General features: G+C 50.1%; 1 protein-coding gene across 1 annotated transcript in view; it reads left to right on the top strand.

Moving 5' to 3' along the window:
* Positions 1–914: 914 nt before the first annotated feature.
* ALS2 (alsin Rho guanine nucleotide exchange factor ALS2) overlaps positions 915–18,609 on the top strand; it is a 195,351-nt gene continuing 177,656 nt past the window's right edge. The window contains exons 1-2 of the mRNA XM_075317602.1: positions 915–998; positions 17,233–17,309. Of these exons, the coding sequence (XP_075173717.1) occupies positions 17,290–17,309 (20 nt within the window). The 5' untranslated portion in view covers positions 915–998; positions 17,233–17,289. The remainder of the gene's footprint in view (positions 999–17,232; positions 17,310–18,609) is intronic.

Below are 18,609 nucleotides of genomic sequence, written 5' to 3'. Positions count from 1 at the left end.
ACGTGACCACATCTATGTAAACCGCATACTTGCAGCTCCGTAACCTCCCACGGTCACCACCAGAGAATCCTGACAGTGTGCAGTGTGCGCACTGTGAGAATTCAGAAGTCTACAGTCACATAGTGACACAAGGAGTGGCTGCAGACTCATCACAAACTTGGACAACCCCTTTAATGCTCCTAACAACATAAATAAAAACATAGTAACCCTTAAGTTGTCAGACGGCACAAGACTTTATTAAAGAGATTGTCCACTACTTTAACACTGAAGGCCTTTGCTTAGGATACATCGCCAATGTCTGATTGGTCAGGATCTGGCACCTGGCAACCCCGCCAATCGCCTGTTTTAGGTGCCGTGTCGGTGGTGGCTGGAAATGCTCATTCTGATCTGCTCTGGATGTGCAGTACCCGGCCGCGGACACTATCAGAGGACAGGGCAGATCTAGAAATAAGCATTTCCGGACACCTGCACCATAATCAGCTGATCAGTGGGGGTCCTATTGTGCTCACATCAGAAGCAATGAGCAAGTGGGCCCAAGGCCTAATCTGGTGACAGGTTCCCTATAAATAATTGAAAGAAAAAAAAAAAGCTGCATGCAGTTCCTCTTATTGTGATACACAGCCAAGATAAGCGCAGGGCTGGGGGCTGTGCCCTATAATTTTCCATTTACATTTGTGGGTTTTAGGCACCAGTGGAGTTTCTGCCCTCAGTGTGAAGAACACGTCCTCACACACCGCTACCACCCGCCCACAAGGACTTTTCCATAGTTTCTACAACCACGTGTAACTCCAGCGGCACCGACCGAAGCCTGGCCCCTCCCACACACGTGACTGATCACATGCTCATGACATCATCTAAGGCCCTTCAGCTCTGGGTGTCCCGTCCCGCCCCTCTCTATAGCCACTCCCCTCTTGCGCTCCATGTGCCGCCCCCGGGTCAGCTGACCCCGCAGGCTGTGACTGCGACTGACAACAAGACGCTGTGCCGGCTCCGGTCAGGTGAGGGGCGCAGTGCGGGGACAGAGGCCGGGCTCCCGGGTACTATCAGCGGCCGCTCATGTGTCTGCAGCGGGAGCGGGGTGTACGCGGCCCCCGGGGCCAGGGCTGTGCGGAATGTGACCGGGACCGTCCTCACAGAGAGGCAGCACCCCGTGAGCGCAGGCCCCGGGGCTGCCGTTGTAACGGATTGTTGTATGTGTGCGCCCTGCACAGGAATGTATGGAGAGCAGTGCGTCCGCTGTACAGTGTGCGTCTGGTGTATGCTGTGCAGGTAGTGTGCTGTCCGTGTATGCTGTGCAGGTAGTGTGCTGTCCGGTGTACGCTGTGCAGGTAGTGCGCTGTGCGTCCGCTGTACGCTGTGCAGGTAGTGCGCTGTGCGTCCGCTGTACGCTGTGCAGGCAGTGCGCTGTGCGTCCGCTGTACGCTGTGAGCAGTGCGCTGTGCGTCCGCTGTGCAGGCAGTGCGCTGTGCGTCCGCTGTGCAGGCAGTGCGCTGTGCGTCCGCTGTGCAGGCAGTGCGCTGTGCGTCCGCTGTGCAGGCAGTGCGCTGTGCGTCCGCTGTGCAGGCAGTGCGCTGTGCGTCGCTGTGCAGGCAGTGCGCTGTGCGTCCGCTGTGCAGGCAGTGCGCTGTGCGTCCGCTGTGCAGGCAGTGCGCTGTGCGTCCGCTGTACGCTGTGCAGGCAGTGCGCTGTGCGTCCGCTGTACGCTGTGCAGGCAGTGCGCTGTGCGTCCGCTGTACGCTGTGCAGGCAGTGCGCTGTGCGTCCGCTGTACGCTGTGCAGGCAGTGCGCTGTGCGTCCGCTGTACGCTGTGCAGGCAGTGCGCTGTGCGTCCGCTGTACGCTGTGCAGGCAGTGCGCTGTGCGTCCGCTGTACGCTGTGCAGGCAGTGCGCTGTGCGTCCGCTGTACGCTGTGCAGGCAGTGCGCTGTGCGTCCGCTGTACGCTGTGCAGGCAGTGCGCTGTGCGTCCGCTGTGCAGGCAGTGCGCTGTGCGTCCGCTGTACGCTGTGCAGGCAGTGCGCTGTGCGTCCGCTGTACGCTGTGCAGGCAGTGCGCTGTGCGTCCGCTGTACGCTGTGCAGGCAGTGCGCTGTGCGTCCGCTGTACGCTGTGCAGGCAGTGCGCTGTGCGTCCGCTGTACGCTGTGCAGGTAGTGCGCTGTGCGTCCGCTGTGCAGGTAGTGCGCTGTGCGTGTGCTGTGCAGGTAGTGCGCTATGCGTCCGCTGTGCAGGTAGTGCGCTGTGCAGGTAGTGCGCTGTGCGTCCCGCTGTGCAGGTAGTGCGCTGTGCAGGTAGTGCGCTGTGCGTCCGCTGTGTGCTGTGCAGGTAGTGCGCTGTGTGTCCGCTGTGCAGGTAGTGCGCTGTGCAGGTAGTGCGCTGTGCGTCCGCTGTGCGTCCGCTGTGCAGGTAGTGCGCTGTGCGTCCGCTGTGCGTCCGCTGTGCAGGTAGTGCGCTGTGCGTCCGCTGTGTGCTGTGCAGGTAGTGCGCTGTGCGTCCGCTGTGTGCTGTGCAGGTAGTGCGCTGTGCATCCGCTGTGCAGGTAGTGCGCTGTGCGTCCGCTGTGCAGGTAGTGCGCTGTGAAGGTAGTGCGCTGTGCGTCCGCTGTGCAGGTAGTGCGCTGTGCGTCCGCTGTGTGCTGTGCAGGTAGTGCGCTGTGCGTCCGCTGTACGCTGTGCATCCGGTGTATGCTGTGCAGGTAGTGCGCTGTGCGTCCGCTGTGCAGGTAGTGCGCTGTGCGTGTGCTGTGCAGGTAGTGCGCTGTGCGTCCGCTGTGCAGGTAGTGCGCTGTGCGTCCGCTGTGCGTCCGCTGTGCAGGTAGTGCGCTGTGCGTCCGCTGTGTGCTGTGCAGGTAGTGCGCTGTGCGTCCGCTGTGCAGGTAGTGCGCTGTGCAGGTAGTGCGCTGTGCGTCCGCTGTGCAGGTAGTGCGCTGTGCGTCCGCTGTGCAGGTAGTGCGCTGTGCGTCCGCTGTGTGCTGTGCAGGTAGTGCGCTGTGCATCCGCTGTGCAGGTAGTGCGCTGTGCGTCCGCTGTGCAGGTAGTGCGCTGTGCAGGTAGTGCGCTGTGCGTCCGCTGTGCAGGTAGTGCGCTGTGCGTCCGCTGTGCAGGTAGTGCGCTGTGCGTCCGCTGTGTGCTGTGCAGGTAGTGCGCTGTGCGTCCGCTGTACGCTGTGCATCCGGTGTATGCTGTGCAGGTAGTGCGCTGTGCGTCCGCTGTGCAGGTAGTGCGCTGTGCGTGTGCTGTGCAGGTAGTGCGCTGTGCGACCGCTGTGCAGGTAGTGCGCTGTGCAGGTAGTGCGCTGTGCGTCTGCTGTGCAGGTAGTGCGCTGTGCGTCCGCTGTGTGCTGTGCAGGTAGTGCGCTGTGCGTCCGCTGTGCAGGTAGTGCGCTGTGCAGGTAGTGCGCTGTGCGTCCGCTGTGCGTCCGCTGTGCAGGTAGTGCGCTGTGCGTCCGCTGTGCAGGTAGTGCGCTGTGCGTCCGCTGTGTGCTGTGCAGGTAGTGCGCTGTGCGTCCGCTGTGCAGGTAGTGCGCTGTGCAGGTAGTGCGCTGTGCGTCCGCTGTGTGCTGTGCAGGTAGTGCGCTGTGCGTCCGCTGTGTGCTGTGCAGGTAGTGCGCTGTGCGTCCGCTGTGTGCTGTGCAGGTAGTGCGCTGTGCGTCCGCTGTGTGCTGTGCAGGTAGTGCGCTGTGCGTCCGCTGTGTGCTGTGCGGTGTGCTGTCCGGGGACTGCGCTGTGTGTGTGCATAGTGCGGTATGATAAGTGCAGACTGGACATGGCCTGTAGGGGGCAGATGTGTCCTGTATGATCTGTGCACATCTTTGGTGCAGACCCTGGATCTGCAGATGCCCCCGCTTCTGTGTGATGAGGCCTTTCCTGCCCAGATGTGGCGCTGCCCCTCCCCTGAGGGTGTGTAGTGAGCGGCCTTATCGATCAGTGCATACACAGCGATTGGTAACTACAGATGCCGGCCGCCCCATAAGTATCCATTTCTCAGGTATCCTCAGTATAGCAAGGTCAAGTTCACAAGTTACAGCAAAATACAAGTAAATGGATGTTTGATAATCCAAGTGCAGAAAAAACCCTGCAGAATAATGAAAGCGAGAGACGGGTCTCACCTCTGCAGCGCTCGTACTTGTGCGGATTTATATTGTGGGTGTCACCCTTAATAAATGGAGTAGAGTGAAATGTGCAACCAAATCCTCCAATAACACCTGTAGATTCTGTCCACGGATTACTGACCAAATCCACAGCGGTAATTTTATGCAATGTGTGAACCTTAAAGGGAATCTGTTACCGGGTTTTTGCCACCTAATCTGAGAACAGAATGATGTAGGGGCAGAGAACCTGATTCTAGCAATGTGTCACTTACTGGGCTGCTTAATGTAGTTTTGATAATCTCCTGCAGCTTAGTCAGTGATTTTATCATTAGAGGACTACTTGGCATGATACCAGGTAGTCCAGCATATTCATGAGCTCTGTATAACTGCTAGATCTGCAGCTGAGAAAACATTTATTTTATCAAAATGACAGCAAACAGCTCATTAAGTGACATCACTGGAATCAGCATCTCTGTCTCTACATTATGCTGCTCTCAGTTGCAGGAACAAAAACCTGGTGACAGATTCCCTTTAAAGGGAACCTGTCACAAAGTTTGTCTCTTATGAGCTACGGCCACCACCAGTGCCTTATATACAGCATTCTAGAATACTGTATATAAGAGCCCAGGCTGCTCACTATAACATAAAAAACACCTTTATAATACTCACCTTAGGGGTGGTCTAGTCCAGAGGTTCCCAACTCCAGTCCTCAAGACACACCACAGTGCATGGTTTCAGGATTTCCTTAGTATTGCACAGGTGATAATTTAATCACCTGCAAAGGTGCTGAATCCAACACCCATGCAATGCTAAAGAAATCCTGAAAACATGCACTGTTGGTGTGCCTTGAGGACTGGAGTTGGGAACCTCTGGTCTAGTGAGATGGGTGTCGCTCTCGTTCCGGCACCTCCTCCATTTTGTGTAGTCACCGTCCTCCTTCCCAGCTCCGTGTGGATGACGTATCCTACATCATCCACGTAGAGTCCTCCATTTGTGCTCCTGCGCATGTTGATCTTCCCTGCTGAGGGCAGAGCAAAGTATTGTAATGTGCTGGTTTGAGGAAAGGTCAAGGACCGCCCGTGTATCTGCACTACAATAATTTGATCTGCCCTCAGCAGGGCAGATCAAAGTGCGCATGCGCAGGAGCGCAACGGAGGACTCTGTGTGACTGATGTAGAACACATCATGCATTGCACACGGGACTAGGCAAGAGGACAGAGAATGCACAAAATGGAGGAGGTGCTGGACCGAGAGCAGTGACTCCCATCGGACCAGACCACCCCCTAGGCGAGTATAATAAAGATGTTTTTTACGTTATACAGCGCAGCCTGAGCTCTTACATACAATATTCTGGAATGCTGTATATAAGGGACAAACTGGTGACAGGTTCCCTTTAATGTATGTGACTAGGGGTACAGGCCCTGCTGCTAGTTATCCGGTGTCCCCAGTGATGATACATGTGCACAGCTGATAAATGTCTGTGTGATAATCCCCAATCTTGTCAGATCTCTCTTCTTCCGGTGAGGGGACGGCTCCAGGCCGTTGTTTTTGGCAGTTACAGAGATGAGCGATTAGGTTACAGGATTTGTTCTCGATCCTTTCCTGGAAATCTGTCTGGCATCAGTGGCATGATAAATGATTGTCCATTATACCAGGATAAGTCACATGTGACAGAGTCTTCTGCAGATTAAAGGGAACCTGTCACCAGATTTGGGCCTATAAGCTGCGGCCCCCACCACTGGGCTCTTATATATAACATTCTAACATGCTGTATATAAGAGTCCAGACCGCTGTGTAGAACATAAAAATCACTTTATAATACCCACCTAAACGGTCGCTGCGGTGGAGTTGGGTTGGATGGGCGTGTCCATTCTCTGGTGCCAGCGCCTCCTCTTTCGGCCATCTTTGTCCTCCTCCTGAGCCAGTGTGCATGACGTGACACCCATATGACCCAACTTCACTGCAGCGCGACCGTTAGGTGAGTATTATAAAGTGATTTTTACGTTCTACACAGCGGCCTGGGCTCTTATAGCATGTCAGTATGCTGTATATGCTGGTGGTGGCCGCAGCTTATAGGCCCCAAAACGTGTGACAGCTTCCCTTTAAAATTCTGTTCCATCCGTCAGACTGGGGCCAGGAGCACACAACATTTATTTCAGGTGACTTTGGAGAACTAAAAAGAATGACCATATTCACCACAATATAATAATGACATTGCTCTGCACGAGGTCCGTCTTCTGTAACGTATCTGTTTCATTCTTCAAAAGTCATGTAGTGGTTAGAAATTGGGCTCTGTGGAAACAGTTATGTAGGGGACTTCGCCCCTATAAACTTCATACCATGCCTATACACTTTAATGTTATATTTGCAGAAAAATCTGCTTTTATCCAATATGCAAATGAGTGTGCTTTGGTGGTCCCTTAGCGTGGCCCATGGCTCCGTTACGCCCTCCAGGTTATATATGGCTATGTGTTCTCTCCAGACCCCAGTTCCCCTCTGCTGTCCCTTGCTCAGTGTACTGTATGCTCTGGCCAGATCTGCACTACTACACAATAAAACCCCCTAGCATGAGCTGAATGTGCGGTGCTGCCCGGATCTCCCATGTTACATATGTTTGTTGTGATATAATGTGATCGGTGCTATAAATATTTGATGTGCACTGTGCATTGTGCGGAGTGCTTTCCCTGCAGAGCATCTATGAAGCCTCTTCACCCCGATGTCAGTCATTTTTCATATGCCCAAAAAACAGTCCAAGATTGATCTGATTTTTGACCGTGTCTGATTTGACCATCCTACCCATTACCATTTTAATCATGGAGAGCACAAGATTGTACACTGACGCCATTCGAGTGCTGTACAGGGTTTTCACATAACCACAGACTAATATATGCTACAAAAACCAAAAACATGGACCCTTTACCCGTCTGACAGACCACGGTGGACTTATGTTCAGTCTGAAAACCGACGTGTGAATGAGGCCCGAGTTACCTGCGGGGACCGGGTTGTGCAGCCGATGCTGTTGTGTTGTAGAGATGTATCTTGTCATCCGGCTTTCCTGCAGCCGCTGTTCTTATTGATCTGGTAGTAAACATCTCTTCTACAGAGAAAGCGTGTGCTTCCCCCCCCCCCAACACTACCAGGAGCCGGGGATACACAATCAACCTGTTAAGATTTATGTCTGTTTTATATTGTGAGCACAGATGAGAAGACATACAATGTTGGAATAGCTCCATTCAGTTCATGTGTTTTTACTTTGGGAGCTTTGTCGTTTACCTGCACTGCTCACAAGAAGTTAGGGATATTTGACTTTCTGGTGAAATTTCAGGATTGTCCTAAATGTCCTCTAACATCTTTCTGGTGAACTTATTGTGACCTTCTCTAATCTTTTGAATGCACATGTCCAACTGTTCAATGTTTCAGGACTTTTTGCACAATTTTCTGTTCTCTAAGGCTATGTGCCCACGCTGCGGATTTTGCCGCGGATTTCTCACGGAAAAGCTGCGGATTTTCCAGAAATCTGCAGCACAGCTACTCCCCAGCCATGTCTATGGTATTTGGGAAATGCTGTGCCCACGCTGCGGATTTTTCCGCAGCGGAAATCGTGCGGAAAAATCTGCAGCATGTCAACTATTGTTGCGGATTTCTCCGCAGGGTCCCATATACTTACCTGCCTCACCAGAGTCACTTTCTCCATCCAGTGTACAGGAGCGCAGTGAATCCAGGTACAGGAAGGAAGAGGTGGGCGGAGCCTGCACGAGCTCTGGTCATGTGACAGCCGGAGCTAGTTCAGGCCCGCCCACCTTCTCCTGCAGACGCTGACAGTGAGACCCGGCTGCTGGAAAGCGAGGTGCTGCATGATGGAGGTAAGTATGAACTCCCCCGATCACTGCAGCACTTGTTCTGCATTGAGGATGCAGTGCCGAAGCCATGGTACTGTATCCTCAATGCAGAATGCCGGCACCATATCCGCAGGACATTCTGCAGCATGGAAACAAACAAAAGTTGTGGTGCTGTTTCCTGGGAGCACCTGCGGAATGTCTTGTGGATATATCCGCAGGACACTGTCCCCGTGGGCACATAGCCTTATGGTGGGTGCACACAATCAAGGTTTGCAGCTGTTTGGACACAGTCGATTCACACTGAGCAGGAATGATGGCGGCCAACAATGTTGGAGACATGAAAAAGAGCGCTATGCATCAGCCACTGTTGTCACCAGATGAGCCTTTGGTGGTGGTGGTGTTAGTGTGGGCAGATGTGTGTGGTCAATGCAGAATTGCCCTACACTTTGTGACTGGTACAGTGACAGTAACTACTACTCTTGGTCCGCTGGATTCTGTCTGGCGACTCTTCCATCTTTCGCGATTGCCGTCCTCCTTCCCAGCCCCATGTGGATGACCCGTCCTATGTCATCCACACAGAGGCCACCATTTCACTCCTGCGCATGCGCACTTTGATCTGTCCTGCTGAGTGCAGATAAAGTATTGTGGTGGGCATGTGCAGGTGGTCTTTGACCTTTCCTTGCAACTGTGCATTACAGTACTTTAACCCTTTAGTGACGGAGCTAATTTTCACCTTAATGACCAGACCAAATTTTGCAATTCTGACCAGCGTCACTTCATGAGGTTATAACTCTGGAACGCTTCAACGGATCCCGGTGATTCTGAGATTGTTTTTTCGTCACATATTGGACTTCATGTTAGTACCAAATTTAGGACAATATTTTTTGTGTTTATTTATGAAAAAAATTGAATATTGGCAAAAATTTTCAACTTTTGAATTTTTATACCGTTAAACCAGAGATTTCTGTGACACAAAATAGTTAATAAATAACATTTCCCACATGTCTACTTTACATCAGCACAATTTTGGAAACAAAATTTTTTTTTGTTAGGAAGTTAGAGGGGTTCAAAGTTTATCAGCAATTTCTCATTTTTACATCAAAATTTACAAAACCAGTTTTTTAGGGACCACATCACATTTGAAGTGACTTCAATAGGCCTAGATGACAGAAAATACCCAAAAGTGACACCATTCTAAAAACTGCACCCCCCAAAGTACTCAAAACCACATTCAAGAAGTTTATTAACCCTTCAGGTGCTTCACATGAACAAAAGCAATGTGGAATGAAAAAAAGCAAAAATTAAATTTTACCTAAAAATGTTGCTCTAACCCAAATTTATTCACTTTTAGAAGAAATAACACAACAAAATGGACCTCAAAACTTGTTCCCCACTTTCTTATGAGCGCGCTGATACCCCACATGTGGTCAGAAACCTCTGTTTGGACAAATGGGAGGGCTCGGAACAGAAGGAGCAATATTTGAATTTTGGAAAGCAAATTTGGCTGAAATAGATTGCGGGCACCATGTTGCATTTACAGGTCCGCTAAGGTACCTAAACAGAAGAAATCCCTCACAAGTGACACCATTTTGGAAACTAGACCCCTCAAGGCTTCTATCTAGGGGTATAGTGAGCATTTTAGATCCACAGGTACTTCACAGATTTTGTTAACGTTACGTTGTCATATTGAAAATTTTAATAATTTTCTCAAAAATGTTGCTTTAGCATCAATTTTCTCACTTTTTCAAGAGGTAATTCCAAAAATTTGACCTCAAGGTTTGTTAACCACTTTTTTATGAGCGCGGTGATACCTCACATGTGGTCTGAAACCTTTGTTTGGACAAATGGGAGGGCTTGGAACGAAAGAAGCAATATTTGAATTTTAGAAAGGAAATTTGGCTGAAAAAGATTGCGGGCACCATGTCGCATTTGGAGGTCCCCTAAGGTACCTAAACAGCAGAAACCCCGCACAAGTGGCCCCATTTTGGAAACTAGGCCCCTCAAGGAATTTATCTAGATGTTTGGTGAGTACCCTGAACCCTCAGGTGCTTCACAGAATTTTATAACGTTGAGCCATGAAAAAAAAAAATAAAATTTTACCACAAAATTGTTATTTCAACCAGGTAGCTTTTTTTTTTACAAGAGTAAAAGGAAAAAATTCAGCATAACATTTATTGTGCAATTTCTCCTGAGTTTGGCGATACCTTATATGTGGTGGAAATCAACTGTTTGGGCGCATGGCAGGGCTCGGAAGGGAAGGAGTGCCATTTGACTGCAAAATTGGCTGGAATCAATAGCGGACGCCAGGTTGCATTTGGAGAGCCCCTGAGGTGCCTAAACAGTGGCGGTCCCCCACAAGTGACTTCATTCTGGAAACAAGACACCTCAAGGCTTTTATCAAGGTGTATAGTGAGCAGTTTGAATCCACGAGTACTTCACAGAATTTGATAAGCTTAGGTTGCCATATTGAAAATTTTCATTTTTTTCACAAAACTGTTGCTTTAGCATCAAATTTCTCACTTTTTCAAGAGACAACAACAAACCGTGGACCCCACAGGTTATCCAATGTCTTATGAGCACAGGGATACCCCACATGTGGCCAAAAACCTCTGTTTGGATAAATGGGAGGGCTTGGAATGGAGGGAGCACCATTTGAATTCTGGAAAAGTTGAAATAAATTGCGCGCACCATGTCACATTAGCAGGGCCCCTTGGGTACCTATACATCAGAAAACCCCCACAAGTGACCCCATTTTGGAAACTGGATTTTATTCAGGAGTATAGTAAGCATTTTGAATCCACAGGTACTTCACAAAAATGTTGCTGTAGCAACAAATGTCTCACTGTTAGGCTCTGTGGCCATGATCCAGCGACACGGCATCTAGTACACAGTGTCAGCCTCCTGCAGAGATGTGAGTGTTGTCCACGGGAGAACGCAGCTGCCCAAGCCCACGATTTGGGTTCAGGCCGCTGTGGAGCTCTATGCTACCTGCAGAGAACACTCATCTCCGCAGCATAAATTGACATGCTGAGGCTCGGGAAGCTGCGCCACAGGTCGGTTTATGCTGCGGAGAAAAGAAGCACATTGGGCATGGGATTTCTAAAAATCCTTCCACTGTGCTTCTACTGCACAACGCAGCATTATGGACACAGGGAAAACACTCTGCGCCCAAAACGCTGCAAACCCTGATTGTGGGCACACAGCGTAAAATGCTACAATGGATGAATGGATAGATGTCAAACAAATATAACGTCCCATTCCCCTGCATATTCTAAGCTGGCGCCCTTTAGTGCCTTTCATGTGGCACTAAAGGGTGCCTAGCCTTGTATTTAGCCCCCCAAAAAATTAATAATTAAAATAAACGACGTGGGGTCCCCCCTATTTTTGATAGCCAGCTAGGGTAAAGCAGACAGCTGTAGCCTGCAAACCACAGCTGACAGCTTCACCTTGGCTGGTGATCAATTTGGAGGGCTCCCCAGGCGTTTTTTAAAAAAAAAACAAAACGTAGGGTCCCCCCCAAATTAGATCACCAGCCAAGGTGAAGCGGACAGCTGGGGTCTGGTATTCTCAGGGTGGGAAGAGCCATGGTTATTGGACTCTTCCCAGCCTAAAAATAGCAGGCCGCAGCCGCCCCAGAAGTGGCGCATCCATTAGATGCGCCAATCCTGGCGCTTCGCCCCAGCTCATCCCGCGCCCTGGTGCGGTGGCAGACGGGGTAATAAATGGGGTTGATACCAGCTGTAATGTCACCTGGCATCAAGCCCTGGGGTTAGTGATGTCACGGCATCTGAACAGATACCCGACATCACTAACCCAGTCAGTAATAGAAAAAAAAAGACAAAAAAAAAATTTATTTGAAAAAACACTCCCCGAAACATTCCTCTTTTACCAATTTATTGAAAATAAAGAAATTCCGGTCGCTGTAATCCATTTTGGAGGTCCCGCGCCGACTCTGGATCTTCTAGAATATGGGGGGCACGTTCAGGGAACGTATCCCCCATTTTCTGGAAGAGCAAGCTCTCCATGAGCAGTGTGGGTGCAGTAATCTGAGAATACTGCACTCACACTGCCCCGGTCCAACCTAGGGCAGAGTGACCTGCAGTAACCTCATTCCAGAATATGAGGGGCACGCTCACAGAACGTACCCCCCATTTTCTGGAACAGCAGCCTCTCCATGTGAGGAGTGTGGCTGCAGATCACTGCACTCACCCTCCCCCGGTCCACAGTGGAGCCTGTGCATCAGCGACGTCAGCAGGATCCCTGCTTGCAGGGATCCAGCTGACAGCCGCTGTCTGCGCATGCGCCGCCAGCATTGAAGAAGGAGGCGGCGATCGCGGGCCCGGAGCGGCAGACAGGTAACGTATAATCGGGGGCTTGGGGGGGGGGGGTGACGGGGGGTGACCTAGTGGGACCTGGGGACACCTTTCTGCCGCATGTGACGTGTCACATGCGGCAGAAAGAGCAGAATGAAGGCGGCCGCGCGCTGTGCGCCGCCATCTTCCACGCTCCGGAGGGGGGAGGGGGGTGGTGGCTCTGGAGAACCGGAGGGGGCTCCGGTGACCAGAGGGCTTCGGTGGACCGGAGGAGGGGTCAGGGGGAGGACATTTCCCTCCGATCTGAAATGTTTGATCATGTCAGATCGGAGGGAAATGACTGCAGAGCCGGCGCCGGCGGCAGTTTTCTGTGCGCTTCGGCGCCATTTTGGATGTCCGGTGGGGGTAGGGGTGGGGGTGGGGGGACTCTCCGGTACCGGGGGCTTTGGGGGCACTAGGGGGTTAGATTTCTTTCTCATCTGACATGTTTGATCATGTCAGATGAAAAAGAAATCAGTTTTACCGGCCATTTCTTTTTTTTTTATGTGTTCGTCGGTATACGGTGTATACCGCCGATCACATGATCGGGGTCCAAAAAAAACACCCCGATTCATAATCTGGGGGGTCTCAGCTACCCCCGGTAGCTGAAACCCCCGAGATTTTCGGTCGCTGGGGGGCGCTACAGGGTTTTTTCGGGCCGCCGCTTTAAAGCGGCGGAACAGAATAAGTACCCTGTTTTGCCGCCGCTTTAAGTCGTACGGCCGTCGTTATGAGGTTAATCTGCTCTCAGCAGGGCAGAACAAAGTGCATGTGCAAGAGTGCAGTGTGGCTGATGTAGGATGCGTCATCCCCACGGGGCTGGAACAGAGGACAGCGACTGCACAAGATGGAGGAGGCGCCGATCAGACACCAGTGACACCCACCGGATCTGACTGCCACCTAGGTGAGTATATTAAAAAAAAAGTGTTTATGTTATACAGCGAGGCCTGGGCACTTACATACAACATTCTGGAATACTGTGGCTCACTGGTGGTGGCCACAGCTTATAAAGGAAAAACCTGGGGACAGGTTCCCTTCAAGGCTCCCTCCAATTGCATCCTTCTGCCCAGTCTGACATTGGGTGTAGAGAATTGCAGGGGTAGCTAGATGGAAGTTATAAGAATTGTCAAACACCAGCATAGGCACTGTTGTTCTACCAAGTGTCAAATTAGGAAGGAGAATAAGATTGAAGTGACAGTAAAACAGAAAAAATTCCCATAGTCATCCCCAGTGCCCACAAGATCTTTTGTCTTCGTCCTTGTATAGCATCTTACCACTGTTGCTTCAGACTATTTCATGGGTGTGTGTGGTTTGCCACTGAGCATGGCACTTTGTATTCACATCCATGTATGCAGCTCCTGGGGAGAGCCGGGTGCATTGTACTGTATATATTGGTGATGTGAGCTGCAGATGTGGCCATTTGGTTTGTATTCAACATGTCCAACAAAGTCTAGACTAAGGCGGGCTTTGCACACTACGACATCACATGTGCGATGTCGGTGAGGTCAAATTAAAAGTGACGCACATCCGGCATCGCATGCGACATCGTAGTGTGTAAAGCCTAGATGATACGATTAACGAGCGCAAAATCGTCATAATCGTATCATCGGTGCAGCGTCGGCGTAATCCATAGTTACGCTGACGCGACGGTCCGATGTTGTTCCTCGCTCCTGCGGCAGCACACATCGCTGTGTGTGAAGTCGCAGGAGCGAGGAACATCTCCTACCGGCGTCACCACGGCTTCCGTAGGTTATGCGGAAGGAAGGAGGTGGGCGGGATGTTTACATCATGCTCATCTCCGCCCCTCCGCCGCTATTGGCCGCCTGCCGTGTGACGTCGCTATGACGCCGCACGACCCGCCCCCTTAGGAAGGAGGCGGGTCGCCGGCCAGAGTGACGGTCGCAGGGCAGGTGAGTGCATGTGAAGCTGGCGTAGCGATAATTTTCGCTACGCCAGCTATCACACGATATTGTACCTGCGACGGGGGCGGGGACTATCGCATGCGACATCGCAGCATCGGCTTGCGATGTCGCAACGTGCAAAGCCCGCCTTAGGCTGGGGGCTACACGGCGACATAGCTGCACAATAGCAATTCTCACAAGTATTGCAGCCAAATACATTTGTACAACTTGCGGTCATGCCACTATTTTAGTGTTGTGAGTTTGCTGTTAACAATAGCTAAATTGTAGTAAGTCGCAGTCGCATGCTACTTGTATTGAAGTCTGTCATGTGCAACAAAATCCAGCACATTTGGAAATATTTGCGACTGTGTTCCCAATGCAACGTCAAAGGATATATGTGATGTCACAGTGCAAAACCACAGCACCTCTCACCATGTACCATCGGCTCTTCTTCCAAGGCCCCTTCCCCATACACATGCACGCACTGCTCAGCTAAGTGTGCACAGGTTTCTGTGAGGACAATATGGTAAACCTTTTATCCCCAGGGGACAAAAAATCGGGCTTTTGAAATCCGTCTAGTCCAAGCTGCCTTGGGATCACATCTTGGACATCACTACTTAATGAGTGATTGTGTCCTCCTGCTGTCGCTGCTCCACCTTTCCTATTCCCTGCTCCACGTTTTGGAAACTTTGATGTCAATAATCCAAGTGGCGGAGTTTACTTGAAGTGGGAGCTGTGAACCATTAAGGCTATGTGCACACGCTGCGTTTTTTTGACGCTTTTACCGCGATTTGGTGCGTTTTTGATCTCTGCGTTTTTCCAAAGCATTGCATGGGGGGAAAACGCAGAAAAACGCAGGAAAGAAATGACATGTCCATTTTTTTTAAGCTCAAAAACGCAGCTTAAAAAAAAAGTTGTGTGCAAACAGCAAAAATGAAAACTCATAGACTTTGCTGGGGAAGCAAAGTCATGCAGTTTTGAGGCCAAAAACACACCCGAAAAACGCACTGTGTACACGTAGCCTTAAGCTGGTGTCACACATAACGACGACGACAACGACGTCGCTGCTACGTCACCATTTTCTGTGACGTTGCAGCGACGTCCCGTCGCTGTCGCTGTGTGTGACATCCAGCAACGACCTGGCCCCTGCTGTGAGGTCGCCGGTCGTTGCTGAATGTCCAGCTTCATTTTTTGGTCGTCACTCTCCCGCTGTGACACACACATCGCTGTGTGTGACAGCGAGAGAGCGACGAAATGAAGCGATCAGGAGCCGGCACTGGCAGCTGCGGTAAGCTGTAACCAGCGTAAACATCGGGTAACCAAGGGAAGACCTTTCCCTGGTTACCCGATGTTTACGCTGGCTACCAGCCTCCGCTCTTGCTGCCAGCGCCGGCTCCTGCACTGTGACATGTGGCTGCAGTACACATCAGGTAATTAACCCGATGCATACTGTAGCAAGGAGAGCAAGGAGCCAGCGCTAAGCAGTGCGCGCGGCTCCCTGCTCTCTGCACTGTGACATGTAGCTGCAGCACACATCGGGTTAATTAACCCGATGTGTACTGTACCTAGGAGAGCAAGGAGCCAGCGCTAAGCGCGGCTCCCTGCTCTCTGCACGTGTAGCACAGCGACGTTATGATCGCTGCTTCTGCTGTTTGACAGCTAAGCAGCGATCATAACAGCGACTTACAAGGTCGCTGTTACGTCACAGAAAATGGTGACGTAACAGCGACGTCGCTGTCGCTTAGTGTGACACCAGCTTAAGAAGAGGAAAGTGGAAACAATGTCCTTTTAAGAAACTTACAAACTAAATACAGATGAGTTTGGAGGAAGAATGGTCCACTCCGTGACCAGTAGTAATGGCAGCCATTAGTTCCCTCATATTATTCCCTACTGAGGGTGCTAAACTGAGAAGATGGGAGCTACAAGTGATGATTTGTATTGGTTTGATTTCTTCAGAGTATTCCAGTTTCCTTTGGACTCATATCTGTACTCAGACTAAAAGTGAAACAAGAGCTTAAGGCCCTGTGTGCACTAGACATTTTTGCTGCGTTTTTTACCGTGTTTTTGTGCAGAAAACGCTGTGACATTGCTTCCCCAGCAATGTATATAGGTTTTCAGAAGTGCTGCCCGCACACAGCGTCTTTTTGTAGCTGCGTTTTTGTGGTGACCACAAAAACGCAGCATGTCAATTATTTCTGCGTTTTTCACTCATTGAATGCAGTGCACAAAAACACAGCCAAAAATGCGGACAAAAACGCAGCGTGAAAAAAACGCCTAGTGCGCACATAGCCTAAGACTGGTGTCTCCTGATTCCTCCACTTGTTGTTTTTGTTTTTTGTTTTTTTTTTAAAGAAATTCTACCAAAGCCCCCAGTAATTTAGCTGTTTTTCGTGGGAAAGCTGCAGAGCCCTGCACATTTTTCTGAAGGGCATTCATTCGCACGAATCGTTTGTAGACATCTGTGTCAGAGGCTCCACAGAAACCATCATCACAGATAACATCACATCTGAGAGGAAAAGATAGCAATGTATGTAGCTTTGTAGGAGTCGGTCAGATCATGAAATCAGTATTCATCCTATGACAGATCTGCATTATTAGTACAAATCATGATCAGCTTTTATAAACTGCTATATGGACCTGACTAGTGATCCTCCTGTGAAGGGATCTGATGGTCAGTGCTGCCGAATCTCTATGTTCAGTCACTCCGTTTCCTGATATGTTCTGCAGAAGGAACGTTTGGTTTTTTTTCTTTTTTTACTCTCCAAAGGGGTTTCACATATTGTTCAGTAAATGTTTCCACCCTTTGTGGGGAACCTTCTAGTTGATCTGTTATTTACACTTAATCGAGGTAACGGCCAGCGATCTCTGTTCTGTGGACACCAGTATCTTCTGCGGCCCGTCATGTTCCCATCTGGGTGTGCGCAGCTGGCAGCTGTGCCTGTTTACTGCCTGAGCGGGTCATGGGACTCCGGCTGTCTATCTCTACAGCGTTGTGAAATGCTTTACATTTGAGCAATGTATTTACTAATGGTTTATTTTATTATCTCCTGAATAGGTACTTCAAGGAAAACCAAGAAAAGTTAATACTGGGATGGATCTAAACTGCTGACACATGGACGCACAGGCAGGAAGGTATGGGTTGTTTGTGTTTTTTTTTTTTTTTTTTTTTTAATTTTAATTTTGAGAAATGCTCAGCACCTAATATGAACTTTCAGTTTCTTTAGTGACGATTTTTCAGCAATGGCTGTGAATCATATCTCCATTTAACTATATCTTCTTGCTTGATTGACGTGAGGAGAACTCTGATTGGAGCGGCGGTTGTAGAGGGTCTATGCTGCCCCATTCAGGTCTGTGGAACAGACGAGCTGATGGAAAGCACAAGTATGTTATTCGATTATTTCTATCAGCACCGTAAATAGAAGTGCATCTCAATAAATTACAATATCATCAAAAAGTTCATTTATTTCAATACAGAAACGGAAACACATATATTATATAGTCATTACAAACAGAGGGATCTGTTTCAAGTGTTTATTTCTGTTAATGTTGGTGATTATGGCTTACAGCCAATGAAAACCCAAAAGTTATTATCTCAGAAAATTAGAATTATTACCTCAAAACACCTGCAAAGGCTTCCTAAGCATTTAAAATGGTCCCTTAAGGGTACTTTACACGTTGCGATATCTGTACCGCTATCGCTAGTGAGCATACCCGCCCCCGTCAGTTGTGCGTCACGGGCAAATCGCTGCCTGTGGCGCACATCGCTAACACCCGTCACATGGACTTGCCTTCCCTGCGACGTCGCTCTGGCCGGCGATCCACCTCCTTTCTAAGGGGGTGGTTCGTGCGACGTCACAGGGCAGCCGTCCAATAGCAAGAGGAGGGGCGGAGATGAGCGGCGCGAACATGCCGCCCACCTCCCGAACATGCCACCCACCTCCTTCCTTCCTCATTGCCGGTGGACACAGGTAAGGAGATGTTCGTCGTTCCTGCAGTGTCACACATAGTGATGTGTTGCTGCTGCAGGAACAATGAACATCATACCTGCAGCAGCAACAACGATATTTGGAAAAGGAGCGACGTGTCAACGAGCAACGATTTTTCATGTTTTTACGCTCGTTGATCGTCGCTCCTTGGTGTCGCGCTGCAATGTCGTTAACGGCAGCGGATGTGTGTCACTAACGACGTGACCTTGATGATATATCGTTAGCGATGTCGCAGCGTGTAAAGCACTCTTTAGTCTGGTTTTTGTAGGCTACACAATCATGGGGAAAACTGCTAACTTGACAGATGTTCAGAAGGCCATCATTTACACACTCCACAAGGAGGGTAAGCCACAAAAGGTCATTACTAAAGAAGCTGGCTGTTCCCAGAGTGCTGTATCCAAGCATATTGATGGAAAGTTGAGTGGAAGGAGAAAGTGTGGTAGAAA

This window comes from Anomaloglossus baeobatrachus, chromosome 7 (genome assembly GCF_048569485.1).
Source record: "Anomaloglossus baeobatrachus isolate aAnoBae1 chromosome 7, aAnoBae1.hap1, whole genome shotgun sequence".
NCBI classification, from domain to species: Eukaryota; Metazoa; Chordata; class Amphibia; order Anura; family Aromobatidae; genus Anomaloglossus; species Anomaloglossus baeobatrachus.
Note: the sequence above shows the minus strand (reverse complement) of the source record. Positions and strands in the feature narration are given on the sequence as shown.